At 36.4% G+C, this 15,854-nt stretch overlaps 2 protein-coding genes across 4 annotated transcripts in view; both read right to left on the bottom strand.

Annotated features, from left to right (window-relative positions):
• Positions 1-1,874: 1,874 nt before the first annotated feature.
• Positions 1,875-4,021, bottom strand: LOC108576001 (RNA-binding protein 47-like). Its single transcript, XM_017938941.1, has 5 exons — positions 3,314-4,021; positions 2,979-3,153; positions 2,561-2,883; positions 2,343-2,472; positions 1,875-1,975 (listed from the first exon to the last, which is right to left on the bottom strand). Exons 1-5 carry the CDS (start codon positions 4,019-4,021, stop codon positions 1,875-1,877), a joined length of 1,437 nt encoding a protein of 478 aa, XP_017794430.1.
• A 1,925-nt stretch (positions 4,022-5,946) lies between these two features.
• LOC108576011 (neurotrimin-like) overlaps positions 5,947-15,854 on the bottom strand; it is a 76,204-nt gene continuing 66,296 nt past the window's right edge. The window contains exons 2-10 of one of the 3 annotated variants that reach the window (XM_017938952.1): positions 10,876-11,079; positions 8,074-8,438; positions 7,820-7,964; positions 7,390-7,701; positions 6,813-6,919; positions 6,554-6,743; positions 6,425-6,451; positions 6,234-6,347; positions 5,947-6,123 (exon numbers count right to left, since the gene is read on the bottom strand). In XM_017938952.1, the coding sequence (XP_017794441.1) occupies positions 6,256-6,347; positions 6,425-6,451; positions 6,554-6,743; positions 6,813-6,919; positions 7,390-7,701; positions 7,820-7,964; positions 8,074-8,438; positions 10,876-11,079 (1,442 nt within the window). In that variant the 3' untranslated portion in view covers positions 5,947-6,123; positions 6,234-6,255. Of the gene's footprint in view, positions 6,124-6,229; positions 6,348-6,424; positions 6,452-6,553; positions 6,744-6,812; positions 6,920-7,389; positions 7,702-7,819; positions 7,965-8,073; positions 8,439-10,875; positions 11,080-15,854 lie in introns of all 3 variants that reach the window. The other 2 variants (XM_017938951.1, XM_017938953.1) reach the window with 2 other exon arrangements.

Genomic DNA, 15,854 nt, shown 5'->3' with positions numbered 1-15,854 from the left:
ATTATATCATGTTTTGTTCATTAATAGCAACATTTTTTTATATGAAAAAAAGTTAAGTATTCTTTAAAAAATTACATCTGTGGTTTCAAGCAATATTTTTAAATTCTAACGTATAAATATGCATAAGAAGATCCAAACAAACATGTGGTTAAAATTTGAAGGAAGAAAAGGTACACAAAGTAGGTAAATTTGACATTGGTAGGATAATAGATCTGTTCGTCTCCCGTTAAATTGCATAAAAACAACGTGAAGTTAAGCGCGAGAAGAAATTTTCTTTTGGCGTACGATGTAATCGATACATTGTGCATAGTAACGTTAATAAAATTCAAAATTAATAATACGTGCGAATGAACGGAAATGATTCGTTATTTGAGATGCTTCGTTAATAAAATTACAGTCGAATGAACATCAAAATTGGGTAAAATAATGTCCTTTGCACGAGATGGTAACGTATACATTTTGAAATGATAAAATGAATTGTTAATGTAATTTTTTATGAAAAAGCACTGGCATGCGGCTGTCATCCGATTATAACGATATATAGGCTTGAAGGACCGCGGATGCAAATTCCGATTTCGCATTCAGAAACGATTGGATATTTAAAACAAGTACTATGTAACCTATTGCACGAAAAAAATCAGAATTGGAAACCCGATCGAATGAGGCTTTGGCTTCGAGGTTTTTATTTGGAGGACAACCGTATGATTTCCGATTATAGGTTAAGAAACGAAGACCGAATAATGTTGCTTCTCAATGATCATTATTAATATATATTTTGAAAATAATAAACGCCTCGTGCTTCCTTAGCCTTCATGAAATACGCAACGAACCCTCGTAACATTGGACGTTAATGAAACGTTTAATTTTGAAAGTGTGTAAAGAACTGCTCTTAACTTCTGCTGTGTTTAACGAAGGATTTCAAAATTCTGCAGTTAACTTCTATTTTTTTTTTGTTCGTTAACTGAAAGTTTTTTAAAAGTTTAAACAGTTCACGTGACAAGTTTGTAATTTTATGATTTAAAACAAAAAAAATTTGTCTAACATATGTAAGGGAAAAAAAGGAAATAAAAAGATCATGTGATGAAATTAGTTTATTGTTACTTATTTTATTAAAATAGTTTATTTTTACGTTGACATAAGCTACACTTTTGTAAATTGATTATTAACTAAACATGGCACGTTTTTCCATTGTCTACGTAAAATTTTTAACATAAAAACATACTATGATTATAACATCAAAATCTTTCTTTTCTTTTAGATTCGATTAACAATGGTTGATTATATTGATTTTCATAATTATTCTCAAATTTTCGATTAAAAGTTTAATTAATAGTGTATACTTTAAGTGATAACGATAATTTTATTATACTAATTAACTTAACGTATATTTGGAATGTGTGTTTAACGTAGAGAACCTGCGATTGTCAGATTTTCTAAATTCAACCATCCTCACTTTGTTATTATTCGATTTATCAACGTCTGCTTTTTAAAAAATTGGCTTATCATTCCACTTAATTTTTGTGCAGATATTTTTAATTAAAATTTTTCATTTCATTATTTAAAAACTAGCACACTTGATAGATATTTCATTTGATTATTAAAAAATGTGCTTTATATTGTAAATTATTAAGGTACTTAATCCATTTAAATCAATTTTTTCATACGAATATGTTTTGAAAATCCAGTTAAAAATTCAATTCGATTGTCAAATATTTTCTACTTAAAACCTTAATTCCATATTAAAGATGCAGAAGTTAATTCAAGCTTCTGTTTACGATATGTTTTTCATCATGCTTTCGGGTCTCTACGTTATAGGTAATATCAGTAATCTTTGGACAGTCGACTATAAAATTATTTAAAAAAAAACAATTAGCCTAGTTATAATCTATTTGACTATCCCAGCTGACTGGCGACCCAACCACAGGATTAATGCCATGCTTTTGTTCCATGCAATAGTGCTCGTTTTCCCGCAGCACTGTTTGAAAACATACAAGAAAATATCCATAAATTAGGAGTACTTACCGCCACTTGCATTTTGCTAATTCTTACACAAGAAATACGTTAAATAAAACTCATTAAATTATATTATTAAAATAAAACCGGTGGTCTGTTTCTAAACCAAGCAACGAAGATAAAAACCACAGAAGTAAATTTTGATACATTTGGAACGTCAAGAATAACAAAGACTTCGAAATGAAGCGTTATTTTTCCCGTAAGGTTGGCACCCGTTACACTCGTCAAAAGAAACGTCGTATCGAATTACGTTCACCGATGCCCACGCGAATTGGAACATACAAAGCGTCTCGATTTGGTTTTAAAAACTTGTTTTTCTGAGTACTTACGGTAACTTTGGAACGTAGTACCCACGAAATGATACATCTTTATGCATGCAACGATAATGGCATCTTGTTTTGTTGGCATTAATTCTCCGTTGTATTCGTATAAAACTTGAGCTTCCTTAAAAATAGATACCTAAGAAAGTAGAAAGAAAAAGGAAAATAATGAGAAACTCGGGAAAGAATAAAAATAAATATAAGTGAATATAATTGAGCACACTTACTTTGCACATAAAACTTGACGTGCCCACTGAGCGCAAACAGTTAAAAGAGCAAGTGGCGTTAAACTTTTCTTTAATGAAGTTTTGTAAAGCAATCATGTGCATTGAGGGCAAATCGACTATATTGTTGCCGTTCATATCTACGATACTTTTAACGTTGGACTTTTTCGTTGCTGTGTGCTTAACGTAAGTTTGCCCTAGATTTTGTGAATTCGATTTTGCAATAGCTTCGTTGATACATCGTTGTCTTTCTAAAATTTTTGTAGCTCCAATTGGCTTTGCCCAACGTACTTCCCAGCCTTCACTTTCAGCGACGCCATCTGGTTCTATTTTATTGTTTTTTTATTTTTCTTAATGAAGTGTATATAACAATAAAAAAAAAAAAAATAGTGGGAACAATAAAGTGGAATAAGAAACGTACTTGTCATAATATCCATTACATTTTGCGCAGCTTCGCGATTTTCGTAATGTATGAACGCGAAATGATTAATTTTCTTTAACTTTAATACAGGGATTTGTGTGTTCTTTTGAAAGACTTCCCTAACTTTCTGTTGTGTCATTTCCAAGGTCAAATTCCGTACAAACAGAGCAGTAACCTGAGAGCGATGGTAATATTAGAAAGGAGGATATACAAGAACTTCATTACTTTTCAGGACATCGTTGAATCGAACAACCCTTATACATGTTCTTCCAATAATATAACATTCCGTATATTTATATGAAATAAGAATATTTGTCGAATAATTGAAGACTTACCGTTTCCATAATTTCTTCGTCGATAGGATCACCAGGTTCGGGATCGGCCCAGTCAACCGCGATTTCATGATCCCATAACATGACTCTTCCAGGTATTAATTTTCGCCTCGCCATGGCGGCGGCTCTGTGATCTTTGAATTCGACGAAAATGAAACCGCGATTCAACGTTTTGTCGTGCGCGGACGGGTACAGATAAATGTCGGTAATATCGTCAAGGATCTTCTTGAGTTCTTTCAAAAACTCTTCTTTGCTTTTGTTCTTTGGCACTCCGCCGAAAAAAAGCCGACAATTATCAACCGATTTAACGACACCGATACGATGCCCGGGTCTGATTTCATAACCGTCAAGTTGTGCGCACGCGCGTCTCGCGATATTTGAATTATCGAACAAGGCAAACGCGTATCCGCGGGTAGATCCGGAAAAATCGAGCATCAATCGCAGTTCCATTAAACGACCGACTGTTTCGAGTATTGGCATCAATTCGTCCTCGTAACAATCTCGCGGAAGACGCCCGAGGAAAATTTCAGCACCTTTCGTACGTTCCTTTTCACTACGAACTATTTCTGGAGCGGTTAAACGACGTTGTCCGTTTTCTTGTACTAATTCGTATTTCGTTCTTTGCAACATTTCTAATAATCTGAGTGTTAAATTATAATCTCCCGGGACATTATCAACAAATTTAGCGCACATGCTTTTCTCTGTATCCATTATAAGGCACGATGAATTTTAGTCACTGCGAAAACTAGAAACGAACTGTCGAGAAGTGACTGATCCTTTCAGACTTTGTACCTTAGCCCCTTCTTCTTTTCCCTTACCACAAATCCACAGCCCTTACCCACACAAGCGAGCAGAATTCATCGAAATACATGGACACGGATGGACCAGTAGTAGTGACGAGTGTCACTGTCAATACAGCTACACTTATGTTTGTAGATAGAGTAGGATAAAGAACGTATCCCGGGATCGCACTTCACTGGAATGTAAAATAAGCACCTAAAAAGAAGGCACGTGCTCCCCGGATTAGATTTCGCATTTCCTAAAAGATATCACAAACGTAACGGCTAAAAGGTAACGTATAAATGTATAGACTACACTGAATGTGCTGTATTATTGCGTGAAAATATATTCTTTTATGCATTTTCTTAATACAATTGCTATCTAAACAATTACTTTTATATCTTGTTAATTTTACATTCGAAATCATGCAACATAATGAAACAGATGCCATAGTATTTTGTTGAAATACAAGATGCGTATTTCGCTTTTTATTAAGAAATAATGCGTTTGGAGTATAGAGACACACATTAAATATTGTTTGTAAATTTTATTATTTGTAATGTAACAACAGATGGTAATACATATCATAATTAACAACGTAATCGACAGTTGGTATGGTTTCCTTAGATTCGAGTAGTTCCTAACATCGGTAAAAAAGCATCGCAGAGTAGTATTTTTAAATAAGCTCTTTAATTATGTTTGAAAATTACAGAAATAGCGACAGCTTCAAACTGATTCTGTTAGGATAAAAACACAGAAAAGCGGTTCATGTGAGAAATTAATTGAAACATCGAAGTTAGTAAAACATATCTTGTTCGTTCTAAAAATGTCGAGGAAATATTTGTAACGTATTTTGAAATTATGCAACGAATTTATTATCATATGAATAAATGCAACGAACGCTATACAAAAGTAAAGGTTGTCATATACAGAGCGTCAAAGTAAGCGTGACTGAAAATTTTTACAATTAATATTTACGTAATGTACACCATTTGTTGGAACCGACTGTTTTTTTTTTTTTTTTTGTACAACGTTTATTCATTAATCTATTGATCGTAACGGTTGTTATAAATCAGTGTAACGACATGTATCTATAGTAAAGCTAAGAAGCTATTTTGGAAAACAGTACATCATTCTTGCACTCTCAGCAGGCATTCATATCCACGCACAACATTATACACTGAAGTCAAATTATAGTGATTTGAATTGAAAGCACATATACAAGAAGAATTCCTAATTATCGATTCTTACAACGTGTCGATTAGTATACGTGCTTTCAATCCACCTGTTTTCGTCGATTTGCTACGGCGAACCTTAGTAACATTATTTCTTTGCTATTACACATTAGGTACCTACATGTCCTTCGTTTGCACGCGAAGGACGGATTATCAGTGCCGTTTTTTTTTTCTTTTTTTGTACACGATCGTGAGAAAATAAATTTGCGTACATGGCACTAAGCAGTATCGTAGAACACGGATCTAGTAATCTTAAGCATACAAAAATAAATTATAATAATAATCATGTATCTCTGAACTTATAGTATCCCTTACAGTTACTCCTGATTTAGAGTACAATTAAAATGCTCTTTCTTTTCTTCCTTTCTTTTTTTTTTAGTAATACATAGCAGAACATCTAGGAGAATTACCTAATGCATGCTGAATGAATTAACTCCTTTACATATCAAAGATGCTTAACGATTAAGCTACGATAAATTTCTGTTAAAAACAAAATATCTAGAAATATAAAGACTGTACTTATGCTTGTTGTTCGATATACAGACGATAGTATAATTTTTCTTCTTTGTACCAAACTTTGCTCGAACAGCAAACAAATATACAAATTCAGATAATGCCGTTTCATTATTCTACTACATGGAACACATAGATCGTTTAGCATTTGCCTAAAATAAGTATAACTAATACATTATTTTTAAAAATATATTACACCAGCAACGTACAGTTCTCCTAGACATTCTTGTTTCACTAAATCCACCATTGCATTTGCTGGTGTACGCTTTGGCTGCAGCAAATTACCTGTACATTAAGAATTATCATTTTATACGTTAACATGTAAAAAAGAAAAAAAGTCTCAACATGGAAGCATTAAGTTGGAAAGCATTTTTGCCGTTCCTTCACATACCTACATAGTTTAAGGAGTTCGGTAAATTACAGACTTCTGAAGGCACAGGACGAAACGACTAGGAATAATGTTGCAATGGCTAACGCAGGGTGAGATGCACTCGATGGCGATCCTTTAACTGAAAACGCATGAAATATTCATTAGAAACGCTAATTTACAAACAGAGATCATTACTCAATGTATTACAATATTTACCATTCTCAGCCTGTTCATCTTCGTATTCTGTAAAGCAATCGAAAACAGAAACATTAGTAAACTGACAACTTTGTTATGCAAGTTATTATGCAACGATTCATTATGAAATTCATGTTTTTGTAGTTGTACCTCCTATAAACGTATGCGGTTTAGACGGTGTAGACCATCCGAAATCATTTCTAGCCATAAGGATCGCTTCGTACGATCCAGGCTGAAGTCCTTCGATTGTGTGTTCAACAATGAATTGATTGCCTTTGCCGTTTGTTACTGCAGGCTTCAGAGTGATCCAAGTTTCTTCTCCCTTGCGACGGTACTTCAACTGTAATGATTTAGTTAACACGTTTCAGTTGTAACATTATAGAACTTGCATAAATATAAAGTAACTTACCTTGTATTCAGTAATTGGCGAGTAACTCTCCAATTGCCATTTCAATATAAATCCCGTGGCGGTCCTCGCCATCTCACCACCAGAAATAATCGCTTGAGAAGGAAGACCTAGAAAGTGGTTCAGCGAATTAAGTATAATGGGAATAAAATCACTTTAATTTCAAAATGTTGCGTTTTTAAATTTTCAGCTGTAAATTTTCAAATATTCTAATTTCCAAATATAAAAATTTTCAAACTTTCAATTTTTCGAATTTTCAAATATTCAGACTTTCAAATTATCAAATATTCAATTTCAAACTTTCAAATATTCAAACTTTCAGATATTTAAGTTTTCAAACTTACAAATTTTCAAATATTAAAATTATCGAATTTTCAAACTTTTAAGCTTTTAAACTTTCAAACTTTCAATCTTCCGAATATTGAAACTTTCAAATATTCAAACTTTCAAATATTTAAGTTTTCAAACTTACAAATTTTCAAATATTCAAATTTTCGAATTTAAAAATTTTCAAATATCCAGACTTTCAAATATTCAAACTTTCAAATGTCTACATTCAATTATAAAAAATTCAGTTTACTTTCAAATCTTCTCTTCAAAGGGACGAGAAAATTACCGGTAAGGGAAATGGTTTTCTCAGCCCGTCCCACTTTGTTCTCCGCCACGCACGTGTAGTTGCCGAAGTGTTCCTTCTCTGTATGCAGAATCTCGAGGACATGCTTGGTTTTGTTACCCTTGATCTCTATGCTGCCTTTTTTCGGCACCACCTCCTCTTCATCCTTCAACCATACCACTTTAGCATGCGGGTGAGCGTGCACGATACACGTTAACCACGATTCAACCCCAAGTCCGGTATGCACTGATTTCCCCTTTGTCTCTATTTCTGGAGCATCTACGAAAACAAATACAATTTTTTTTTATGTTTGATTTATTCGTCAAGGCAAACATTTTTAAATACAGAATAAGTAGGTCGCCGTTTAACGTTGCAACCAACTTCCTCGAATTCTTACAGTTAACAACCACGTTGATAGCTTCCACAGGTGGATTATCTGAACCGTTTTCAGCCAAACATTGATAACGTCCTCCGTTATGTTTGGTAATATTCGTGATAGTTATATGGTTTCCAGAGATTGTATGGTTATGAATTCTCTCGTTCTATGAAAAAAAAAAGAAAAAAAAAAGGGAATAAAACAACGATAATTTTTCATCGAATAAAAAAGAAAAATATCTCGTGTTTATTTCATGAAAAATTCGAATATTTTACCTCGTAATACCATTTAATTTCAGGTGTCGGTTCTATATTCGTCTCGCAACCAAGGGTAAGATTTTTACCAGCCTTTATCTCAACCTTTTTCCCAGGAGTGACACGTATCGGAGGCTCTTTATGAGGTTGCGTCGGCGATGGTGAAATCGGCCCTCTTTCAGAATAGACCAGCACTCTGTGTTTAATCGTAAGCGGTGGTTCGATCAGAATACTGCACTCGTAAGAGTTGGACGTGTCGTTGGCCGTTACATTGTGAATCACCAGAGTGTTGTTTGGCAGACGAACCATCCTGTAATCCTTTTTCATCGGATTCGAGTCGTAAAACAGGAACTCGTCGTCCTTTTTCCATGTCACCGCGAAACTGTCTGAAACATTTCAAAATCTTGATCAAGCCTCGAAGTTGTTAACTAATAGTTCATTTTACCCTGTCAATTATGTTGCGAATTTGTCGGAAACATTTATGAAATCTTAGTTGGTCAACTTTGACCCTTCGTAGATAAATTAGGGAACTTCGTGTCGAAGTTTAATTTTTTTTTTATCGTTTTAAGCTTTCGAAAAATCTGAAAAGAGTGTCTAAATCGTTCAATTTAATAACAAGCTTTAATCTATCAACTACGTTGCTAAATTGTCGAAGATATTTCGAAATCTTGATGGGGTCAACTTTGACCCTTCGTAGATAAATTAGGGAACTTCGTGTCAAAGTCTACAAAGTCTTTTTTACTGTTTCAAGCCTTCGAAAAATCTGAAAAAATTCTGGAATACAATTGCTGGTTAAGTGAAATTTAAAAAATTTTGTTCGCTATTTCTTTTTAATTTTGTTCAAACATAAAAATTCGTTTCGAAGAATTCAATCATTTGGATCGTCGAAGACCCGAGAATGTCTATGAAAGGTTAGATTATTCAACTGTGTTGCATTAAAAAGTGAGATTTTTATCATCAGATTTCATGTTTCGTTTGAATGACACATTTTTCTGAGCAATGCTACTACAACGGTCCCTGTAAAACGATGTAAAAAATCCTTTTGTTGCAACGACGGAACGTTTCAGCGTTTCCTTGAATAAAGCATAAGTCTTGGTAAGAAAGTGATTCATTCTGTACACACCTTTCATAAATACGCCGCGACTTCTTCAAAGAAACTGCTTGGTTTCGCGAGCCGAAAAACGGGGAATTTTAAAAAAATACTTTTCAGCGAAGTATCAAGTGAAAAATTCAGAAAAATGTGAATAATTGCAACGGTGTTGCAAATTGCGAAACTGCAGAAACTTAATTTTTCAAGAGAGAAGAAAAAACACTTTGTTCGTTAATCTAAAGTCACGTTTGCTCTCGATTTTATTCTTCAGTGAAGTGTTAAATAAAAAAAAAAAATAAGATGTGAATAATTGCAACGGTGTTGCAAATTGCGAAACTGCAGAAACTTAATTTTTCAAGAGAGAAGAAAAAACACTTGGTCCGTTAATCTAAAATCACGTTTGCGCTGATTTTCTCCAATTATGCAACACAACAGTGTACACTCACGTGACTTTACCGCATTATACTTTGATGACAAGCTGAGATTCGGAAAAATTGCAGTTTCGCAACTGTATCGTTAAAACGGTTATTACACCGGTGATTAGGAAAGTGGCGTAAGTTTCATATTTTTCGTTTGGAGATATTTTCCTTTGGGTGCATTAAAAACTATTTTTGCCATTATGCAACAGACTATTTCATAAAATACTTAATATGCTCTTATAACGTAAATATTTTTTATGGACAGGTCGATGCAACGTAAAATAGGTAAAGTGATAAATTCAATTTTTTGAAATTTTTAATTCAGACCATTTTTCGAATTTTGTATAAACCTGCATTTTCACGAGACAGGGCAACCAATCTCGTGTCATTATTTAACAAATTATTTCACAAAATACTTGCTCTTGCAAATGAAATCTTTTCCACGAAAAGATCGATGTAACTTAAAATAAGTGATAAATACAATGTTTCTAAATTTCCAATTTAGACAATTTCAAAAATATCATCTCGATTTTGTACAAATCCGCATTTTTTTACAAGACGTAGCAAACAAATCACGCTGTTATGTTGTCATTTAATAAATTATGTATTTCATAAAATATACTTACTCTTATAAATAGAACGTTTTCTACGAAAAGATCGATCTAACTTTTTAAATTTTTAATTTAAACCATTCGCGTAATAAAAGTATCATCTGAATTTTACACAAATTTGCATTTTTCACGAGACAAGGTAAACAGGTTGTGATCTAGTGTCATTACTTAACAAATTACTTCACAAAATACTTGCTCTTGTAAATGAAATCTTTTCTATGAAAATACCGATTTAACCTCGAAATAAGTGATAGATTCAATTTTTTGCAATTTTTAATTCAGACCATTTTTGTAATAAACCTCGTCTCAATTTTGTACAAACTGGCATTTTTCAAAAGACAAAGCAATTAGATCGTGCCTTTTGTGTTGTCATGTAACGAGATTTTTCACAAAATACTTGCTTTTACAAATGAAATTTTTCTATGAAAAGATCGATGCAGCTCGAACTAAGTGATAAACTCAATTTTCTGAAATTTTTAATTCAGACCATTTTTCGAATTTTGTATAAACCTGCATTTTCACGAGACAGGGCAACCAATCTCGTGTCATTATTTAACAAATTAATTTCACAAAATACTTGCTCTTGTAAACGAATTCTTTTTCACGAAAAGATCGATGCAACTCGAACCAAGCGATGAACAGAATTTTTTCAGATTTTTAATTCAGACCATTTTCATAATAAATATATCAATTTTACACAAACCTGCATTTCTCAGGAGACAAGGCAACGAGATCGTGCTCCCGTTCCTCACCTGTATAGATTCAGGCCTGGACATGATAGCCGGTGGTTCCTCGAACGCGCCAGCGTCATCTACATCGTCGACAGTGTCGTCGTCGTTGTAATCAGACGGTGGATCATCGTCGTTGTAGTCCTCGCCCTCCGAGCTCTTAGCCGGTTTACACCAACCTGAACAGAAAAAAGAACCGCGTTGTGTATTTAATTACACGCCGAGTAGCGGTCACGTTTCATTAAGATCACCGTGGCGCGCAACATTCGCTTTTCGAACTTCTCTTTTAGCAAAGAAAGAAACGAAGAAGAAAAAAATCCCTCTAGAATTCCCGGCTCTTTTGTTCGCTACTCGCGTCACTTTCACGCGCTCGCGCCTTATTAGCAAGCGAAAGCATAAGAAACCGAAGGAACACCTACGAGAATTTTTTCGTTCCACGTTGACAAAAGAAGAAAAATCCCTCGCGACTACAAGAAAAAACGTGGTCTTACTCTAACACGATCTAACAGCGAACACAATTCTACCAGGACCTTTGATGTAAATGTCATTTAACTGATACTCGCCGAGTACAGAAATCCAGTTGTACGCCGTTCGACCAATTTACACAACGACACCTTGAAGTGTAATGATCTAAAAACGACATCTCTATCCAACGATCGTTGTTTAAAGAGGAACGGGAAATTATCGGTCAGAGAAGGATCACTGTTGAAGAAACACACCGCGAGGAGATTTATTTCTCGTAGGTAGGAAAGAAGGCCTCGAGGAACGATCGAAAGAAGGACAAACGCCGGTTGAAATTAGATTTCTAGTGCACGACATGAGCTTAATTTCAGGACAGCGTATGTAAGCACACACCGTTTTCTAATAATACCACGACCCCATAATACAACGTCGTCTTTCCAACAATGCTTTCCTCTACATCTTCGCGCGTGTGTTTCTACCTTAGAACACCGCGTGCTACCGCCACGACGGCGGCCAGCCGTTAGAGTTAACCGAATAAAGGAACACCGATGAAACAACCCCGATAGAACGAACGAAATAAGGGAGAGAGAGGTCCACACCCTCGACGAGCCGCGTGTCTACACCCAGTTTACCCCATTTTCACTCACCTTACTTCTATGCTATCGGTTCGGTTGCAAACCAGAAAGAACCACTCCCTTGTATTAACGGAAAAATGGGATGTGCCGTATAGCGGGGTGGGTTTTCTGCTCGAGACACACTTTTGTATAATTCGATTTTTTCTTCCTGTCGTACGGATATATTTGATTTCGTTACCGGGCACTCTTTTCCTCGAGCGCGACGGATGAAAAGTGTCGTCGAGTGGTGACCCACTTCCGGTCTCTCCCTCCCCCGGTTAACCACCGCGTGCTCGCAAGAACACGTGTTGTCGGCGCTCGAGATCTCGCTTATCCTTTATTACAGGCTTCGTGAATTTATGCTCGTTCCGTGGACGGAGCTGTGAAGTGTCTGAAAAGCTTTCAGATTTAGGGCATCGCGAACGCCTCTCTTTGATAAGCCCTCTAGGATTCTAAATTTAAATCCAATGGAATTTTCTTGCCGATCTCGGAGTTGCAAGATTTCAATCGTGCTCATGTCTCTCTATAGTTGAATTTAGGTTATACTTGATAATGAAAGATTAGCAGGTAGGATAGTAGGAAATGGACGTGATTAATATGTAAATTCGATTCGAGTTTTTCTCTTGAGCAACGTGAAAAATACCTACGAAGCCGTGTTAAAGGTGTACACTGAAACCGTATGGAAAGGCGATATTTCTGTGGGTGTTATTGAATGAAAGGATTGCATTATTTCGAATGGAAAAAAAGGAGGAAAAAGGGGCACGATTAGATCGAGAATGGCCAGTGAGAGAATCTAGGTTAATGGCTGACCACCGTGTGCTGCTAGTTCTGTTTCTACTTAGCCTGCAACCCCTAGGCTGCACGACACTGCGACGGCCACCCCTGGCAACGGCCTAGAAAAGACGCCACAGTGTCCCATTGCTCAATTTACTCTCACCATGGGTACACACACTCGTTCCTTCTCTCCTACCTTCCTTCCTTTTCCTCCTCTGACCTCACGTGTCGAATCGGTGACAAGTTTCTCGAGGAAATGGATTAGAGATAATCGGAGGGCTAATAATAACCGCACCTTGGCGAACGGCCAGTTAAACGTGAACAAAGTAAAAACAACGAATTTATACGAACGGACATCGCCGTTACTGTATTCTTAACAGTTACAATTAAGTATCATCGAAAGGCAAGAGAAGGGTGAGCGCATCACCGTTAAATCTTCCTGGACAATTTACGGCTCCGTCCTTCACGCGATTACATTCAATTCTAAATCTTCCTCTTCCCTCGAATTTCGCCAGGGACAAAAGCAAAGGACATCTCAACGTCGATCTGGACATCCGGTGTCGTCCAAGGTGAGAGAGACTGCAATACGCAATGCATCATAAACCAGGCATCCGTGTAAACGCAATAACGTTCGAGAGACTCTCGGTGCGCACAACTCCATCAGGGTTGTATTATGAAATAGAAAAAAATCTCCTCGTCTCTCCTTCTTCACTTCGCCGTCTCGTATTCTATTAGGATTCAACCGACACCGCGTAACGAACACGAAAGAATAACGGACGTGCTTGAAAACCGCAAAATCGTTTTGCATTAGGCACACGCGCTTTACCCAACGATGATGTCACCCCGGCGACATGTCCAAAAAAAGGATCTGCCTGATGCTCGCGATTCATCCTAACAGTACACGTCATCCTGTTCTCCCGCGTGTCGTCCTTACGTGACCACGTTTCTCCTTACGTGCTGCTCCGTTTTGGCTGTCGGTCAGCAAACCTTGCCACCCTGCCACAAATCAAAAGGATACGGACCGTAAATTGGCCGAGGCAAGAGGGAGAGATCGACTAGGTCGCATCGACCGACAGACCGACCGTTCGCTCTCTCCTCGACAGGCGAGGAGGCCTGCGAAATGTCAGGGTGTCGCTGCAGGCTGCAATTACGGGCCTCGGAAAATACCAGAACCGAGGGTGGAATTTTATGCACAGCCAGGAGGCGCATAACTTTCCACATTTTATCGAGGCGTTTAATTGTCGATTTGTAGACGGGGAGAGGATACGATCTGAAGAGGAGGTGCTCGTTTCGAACGGGAAACATCGTAATATGACGACCTTTTCTGTATTAGACGGAGACGAGTTCTATCGAGGATTTATCGACGCAATTGGCATTCCTTGCACCTTGTAAACGCTCCTGTACCAGGGAAGAACAGTTGTAATTGCATTACGGTCTCTCGTGCATCGTTTTCTCGTTTCTAAAGTGTTTTCATCGGCTACCAGTCTCCCTATTTATCCGGGTTTAGTTAAGTATATATACATACCGGGTGTCCTATTTTTGTTTTCGATCGAACTTTGTCAGTGTGTTCTATAGGTGGAAATAAGAAGAAAATGTTACGTAAACATAGGTGGTTTGAAGCTTTATTAAGGAGTTATAGCAAAAATATGTGGGGAACGATAAACGGACTTGAAATTACTATGACTCGACGTAGGAATAGATCAGTGATATTTATATCCACTCCTTTTATTCGAGCTGTGGTTACTATCTGAGGTGATTGAAGGTGTTGCGTAACATTGATTGACAACTTATCCTTATCTCGTACCATAACCTCAAATTTCGTATTTTTCTTTGTAACTTTTTAATAAAGCTTCGAACGACCTACGTTTATACAACATTTTTTCCTTGTTTATGCCCATAGAATGCACCGACAAATTTTTGCCGAAAAAAAATTAGGACACCCGGTATATACTAAACGGATGTGCTGCTCGAAGGGGCGTAATTGCAAGAACGACTTCGTCACGTTTGTTCAGAGACGAAAGTTTAATCCAGCGTGCTGCTGCAACGTGTCCGTTTCCACGAAAAGAAAATCATCCGACTGCGAGCGCGAGTAGCATAGCGCGTCGATCTAAATTAGAAGTGTGAGCGCAACGCGTGTGGTAACCATCGAGAAATGTCCGAAATGTCAATGCGTGGTCGTTTTCTCTCCTCTGTCAATATCGCGTTTCCTTCGCGGAGTTGGTTATTCTGTTGAATAAATTTAGACACCGGTGAATAATCGTTTGATGTTTCGGCCAGACGCGTAACGTAACAGGAAACGCACCATATACAGACCAATCCTCGGCTAACGGGGTGGTTAGGTTCGTATAAAATGTCGCGTGCTGCGGAAGCGTGTCACGTAGGACTAAATATATGGATGGAGGGCAGAAGACCGTTCTATTTTTATTTTCACAGGGAACTTCGGTTTTGTTGTGAATTATGGTGAAGAAAGTTACAAGGTTGTACTATATAGGGTAATTCTAGAAATTGGGTCAGACTGTAGCGCTGTTTTAAACGAAGTTAGAAAGAGGTTGACTTGTGACCTGAATTTTTCTCAAAATGTATCGGTGCACTTTCTTTTTTTAAAATAGAAGTGTATTTTTTTCGGTGTATAAAAGTGTTAAGGTATGACGTTGGAAAGAATGGTACTTCGTGTGGAATTTCAAATTTTTTAGGAAATGTATAGTTCTTTGAAGATGTGTGACGATGGAACGTTCGAACATTTTTTTGAACAAAGTATACGTTTTACTAAAAATTTGAAATATCTCAGGGAGCTTTAATCTTCTAATACTTTTATGCGTAGAATGTTTCAGAGAATTATCTATGTAAAAAAAAAAAAAATATTCAGTTCCATGTAAAAGGAGAAAATAAAATTGTACTTTGCAAGTGCACTGATTCACTTGTGAAAAAATAGTTTCATAGGATGCTAGAGCTTGTTAAACAATGCAAAATTTTCCTCTTCAATTTTTTTCTAACTTCATTTGGAACAAAGCTATGACCCTATTTCTAGAATCACTCTGTATATTTGGTTCCCAGAGGATTTTGATAAAAGTTGATAAAATAAATGATGACATTCTACGGAATGT

This window comes from Habropoda laboriosa, unplaced genomic scaffold, assembly GCF_001263275.1.
Source record: "Habropoda laboriosa isolate 0110345459 unplaced genomic scaffold, ASM126327v1 scaffold309, whole genome shotgun sequence".
Taxonomy (NCBI): Eukaryota; Metazoa; Arthropoda; class Insecta; order Hymenoptera; family Apidae; genus Habropoda; species Habropoda laboriosa.
Note: the sequence above shows the minus strand (reverse complement) of the source record. Positions and strands in the feature narration are given on the sequence as shown.

Bases quoted from the DNA above. Each gene is read 5' to 3' on its own strand.
- LOC108576001 (XM_017938941.1), bottom strand. From the start codon at position 4,021: ATGGATACAGAGAAAAGCATGTGCGCTAAATTTGTTGATAATGTCCCG. The intron at 2,884-2,978 runs GTACGTTTCTTA...ACAATAAAATAG, and splicing joins TGTAATGGATATTATGACAA to AACCAGATGGCGTCGCTGAA. The intron at 2,473-2,560 runs GTAAGTGTGCTC...CTACTTTCTTAG, and splicing joins CGTCAAGTTTTATGTGCAAA to GTATCTATTTTTAAGGAAGC.